We start from the raw sequence: 4,592 nt of genomic DNA, 5'->3' as shown, positions 1-4,592 counted from the left end.
TATCATCACTGTTGAAGGGACAAAATTTGAATTGGGCCCAATACGGGCAGCGTGGCTCAGCGTACAGTCTTTGCTTCGTACCCAAAAGGTACCGAGCTCGACCACCCGCCTCGTTGTGCGGCCGTGAGCAAGTCACCATGCCCTAGATCACTTTGCGGTGCTGCACTGCGGCTGATGCCTGGGTTATGCCAGTCTTCCCTTGGAATAGACACTAAAGACAAATTTCCCCTTGGGGATGAATAAAGGGAATTTTATTTCATTTTATTATTAAATTTAAAAGATAGATTCCAATTAACTGAATAAAAATGCATGGTAAGTCTTCACAGTGAACCAAAGCTTTTAAAAAAATCTACTGTGCGCTTTAAATCATATCAATATTCAATAGATAGAACATCTAGATGCTAAGCATACTTACAGGAGCTTGCAAGCCACTCCCCGTTTGGACTGAATTTGACGGAGGACAGGGCTTTTGTATGGCCAGCAAGGGTAAATTTCAATGAGTAATTTGGTTTCTGGAGAGAAGCAGATAAAGCAAGAAACATTTACTACCAGCCATGCTAAACATTTTCACGACATATTCCAAAAAATAAATATTTTGGGTTCGATTTTATTCTAACCTCGACATCTTTTCCGAACCGTTTTCCCAAAGACATCAGTAACAGCCATGCACATTAAAATAAAATTTGCAACTTTCCTGGTTATTAATGCTGTCTGCTGTAATTGCTTGTTTGTTTTTAAGGGTTTTACAGCACTTGCAACACATTTAGGTCATATCAGCGCCAGTAAAACGGAAGAAAATGGGATGGTCAAAAAAAATATTCTAGAATTACAATTAAAGCACATAAGAAAAATTATGACACGGGGAATTTGTTCGAATCGGAAACAGGTGTAGATTCCAAGAGCACACTACCAAGGTACTTAGTTTGAGATCGCCTAAGAGTCTCATCCAGACACCAGCAGAGGATCCCACTAAGAGAAATCCCACTCAAATGTTTACAGAATATATCCAAAACAGAAAAACATACTAACATAACTAACTTAACATAACAAAGAGATGATTTACAATGATAAAAATCATCTTCCAAAACTAATACTAAACATTTGCAGATTTCCCTCTCAATAAAGGACCCCAGGAAGGGCCAGGATGAAACAAAGCAATCCTATTCCAATGCAATGAAAGCAACTCGGAAAACTGATATTATGGGATAGAAGACACAACAAGTGACATCCTACCCACCATGGGAGTCTGCTGTTGTCATAGCAACATGAGAAACACAATGGTTTTTAAAAAAATGCAAATTTACTATCAGTGGATAAAAGTTCAGAAATGAGGAATAAAGAAGATACCAAATAAATTACAAAATATCTTTTTAAAATATCAAACATCATTTTGTGAATCTGAGAGTTTGTCCTAGAACTCACTACAGTTGGTGGCAAAACAAGAAATTCAGCACCAAAAATAAAATAAAATAATTTTAAAATTTCTTTAATAAGAAAAGAAAAGAAAAGGAAAATGGGAGGACGTCCGTAGTTTCACAGCACTTTTATTATATTACTTAATCTTCTAGCCATTACGGACTTTCAATTAGTTGCAATCTCCAATAAATATGACTATTTAATAAGTTGTGTAATTTTTCTTATTTCAAAAACAATGTGCTGAGTCGGTTGTCGTCTACAACTCCAGCCGACACCATTATTACTTAATGTGTTTCCCATCAGTTTCGATATTGCAAGTGATGGTAAATATTATGTTTAATCGGGTTATAGTATCTTTAGTTAGATTTGGGGGAAGTGGGGTTCCCCCAATAAAAAAAAGGGGGTTGAAGGGGGGTCTCTCCCTGATAATTTTTTTAAATCCCCTCACTTTAAGCGTGTTGAGAAACTATGGAAGTCCTTCCAAGAAAATCAGACATAAAAAAAAACAAAAAATTAAACAAAAGGAAAACTTGAATTTTAGCACTTTGATTTTAACTCATTAAAGTCGACAATGGCTTGGTTGGTCCACTAGAGTTTTGAGATGATGTGGTTGTCGTGTTGGTTGTGGATCCAGAGTCTCAAGTGATTATTGTGAGCCTGAGAGTTTGTCCTATAACTAATGCAGTTGGTGGCAAAACAAGGAATTCAGCACAAAAATTATTCAAATCAGTGATGATACTCACAAAAAGTCAAAAAGGAGGAAAAGTCTCGGAAAAACGGAAAACTCACCTAGAACATTCTTGCACCACAGGAAAGTAGGCAGGATGACTTCTTTTGAGTACAATTTTAAAACGCCCGGAGTCCAGTAAAAGGAGGAAATTTTATATATATATATATTTTTTTTTTTTTAAAAAGGAGGTATTTTTTAAAGATTTATTATATTAAAAAAAAGTAAAAGGAGGAAATGAAGGAAATATCCGCGGATCGAGGATCTGAGGAGGAAAACCGAGGAAAGGAAAGAAAACCGCGGATTTCCGCGGATCCGCGGAAAAGTATCATCACTGTATTTGACAAATACTTTTTACAAAAGAAAATTTTTAAAAAAAGAAAATGAGAGAATAAAAATTATAAACAAAAGGAAAACTTAATTTTATCATTTTATTTTTTAACTCACTAAAGTTGACGATGGCTTGGTAGGCCCACTGGAGCTTTGAGATGATGTGGTTGTCGTGTTCGTTGTGGATCCTGGTATGGGTGGTTTGATGTCACATGGTTCGGATTTCACAGACTCGTCTGCCATTGTGAATGAATTTCTGAAATTGCAATGAAATTCCAACGTTTTATGGCATTCTGTGAGCTGCTAACAACTTATTTCTCATTTAGGCATTTCTAAATTTCTTTACCTTTCAAAATTAATCGTCTCACAAGGCAACCTATAAAAAATCCACACAATCCACCATCGAATCAATTGATTTCTTAAATTGTCACTTTAAATTTAAATGAATAAATATATTTGAAAAAAAAATTCATAAAATGGATTACACTTGAATTAGAATGACTAGCTCAGTAATCTTCTCAGTTGGATTTGTTTTTATTTTTTGTATTTGTGTTGTGTGTGTGTGTGTGTGCTAAAAACTAAAAGGAAAAAATATAACTGAGGAATTTGAAAGTCACGTTGAAATCAGCTTGAAAAAAAGAACATTGTCTTTATTTCACAAAAATCTGTTAAATACCAACTGTTTTAATAGTAAATTTTATTTTAAAAATTGCCTTTGTTTATTTTAGTTTTTTTTTTAATTTATCGGCCTTGATTTTTTATTGATGTTTATATCATCGTTAACATCTCAATGACACAAGCCGTGCCTGACTAATATATTCATCAAGGTGGTGATTGTGACACAACTATCCGATGACCCGTCTTCTAAAGCTTCAACAATGACTCAAGGCAAGTTGACAGCTGTTGACACGTGAGCTGTCAGAGCGATCAATCGTTGAAGGGTCAAGATTCTCAATAGCCAATCGTTCTTCGATCAAAAAGGGGGGGGGGGGGGGACTTACTCCAGATTGGAATCAAGATGGGTGTATTCCATGAAGGAAAACAGGCCCAATTTGACAGATTTGGCTTTGCCGTCATTCTGCTGTTCTAATTATAGCATGGCATTTATAGCAGTCGGTATAAAACAGACTGACACTGACACTTCCATTAATTCATTAATTCCATTTTCACACAGCACACACAGGTACAGTCAGTGTAAGTCACGAAGACGTCTGCTAATTTGAATCGGACCAAATAAAATATGGACACTTGCACGATGTTACTTCTACTTCTATATGAATGACGAGTCAGAATCATGTTCATTTTTTACTTTCATTTTTATAAATATAAATGTTTCATGAACAAAATTATATTTATTATTGAATTGTTCTTGCGTGTCTCTACTCTAACTCTAACTACTGGAACTCTACTATCGTTAATGACGAAAATATTTTTGTTTTCTCGCAAAATTGATGTCACTCTGTATGTTATCACCAACATTCTTCTCATTTTTATTTTAATGACTCATGTAATCTGTAACCGGGACCTTAAATTCTAATTCTATGAACATGCTTGATACACCACAAGCCAGCACAAGCATCAGTGGCCGGTGGCAGTGCCAACCAAAAAAAAAGTATTATTTGTTATGTGTACGAGGTCAAGATATAACGTTACATTTGACTTACTTGTGGATATGATTTTGGTTAGAATATATAAGTTAAGTGAGCTTGTTAACAGCCACGTTTGATAGACGAGAAGCAATTCATCAAGGAAATATAGGGCCTTTGCAGCTGTCCATAGGCTTTGGAATCAGAGGGTGAGGGAACTACGAAGAACGCTTCGCTCTCTCGCTAATAAAAACACACAAGTCGCTTACAATCGGTGACATGTGGGGAAAATTGTAAACTGCGTTCACAAATCGTGATCGCCGAAAATATCCGAATCGTTTGGGCTGTGTTCAGCCGGCAATTCGTATAAACTGCACTGTTATGATTCCGTCTTTAGATAGGGCTTTTTTTTGTTTGTTTATTGTTTGTTTTTTTTGTATTGTTTTGTTTTTGTTTTGTTTTTTTAAGTTTTCCTTATTCATTCTTCAGTTCTCTTCATTCCTTATTCAGTTTCCAGAACCTTTACATTAATG

General features: G+C 35.4%; 1 protein-coding gene across 1 annotated transcript in view; it reads right to left on the bottom strand.

The window, feature by feature from the left end:
* Positions 1 to 4,342, bottom strand: part of LOC144979504 (WD repeat-containing protein 5) — a 25,525-nt gene extending 21,183 nt beyond the window's left edge. The window contains exons 1-3 of the mRNA XM_078926199.1: positions 4,138 to 4,342; positions 2,591 to 2,729; positions 416 to 512 (exon numbers count right to left, since the gene is read on the bottom strand). Coding sequence (XP_078782325.1) covers positions 416 to 512; positions 2,591 to 2,716 — 223 coding nt within the window. The 5' untranslated portion in view covers positions 2,717 to 2,729; positions 4,138 to 4,342. The remainder of the gene's footprint in view (positions 1 to 415; positions 513 to 2,590; positions 2,730 to 4,137) is intronic.
* Between the last annotated feature and the right edge of the window lie 250 nt (positions 4,343 to 4,592).

This window comes from Berghia stephanieae, chromosome 9 (assembly GCF_034508935.2).
Source record: "Berghia stephanieae isolate SIO BIC M18660-M18661 chromosome 9, UCSD_Bste_1.3, whole genome shotgun sequence".
NCBI classification, from domain to species: domain Eukaryota; kingdom Metazoa; phylum Mollusca; class Gastropoda; order Nudibranchia; family Aeolidiidae; genus Berghia; species Berghia stephanieae.
The sequence above is the reverse complement of the archived record's forward strand: the minus strand, read 5'-3'. Positions and strand labels throughout refer to the sequence as shown.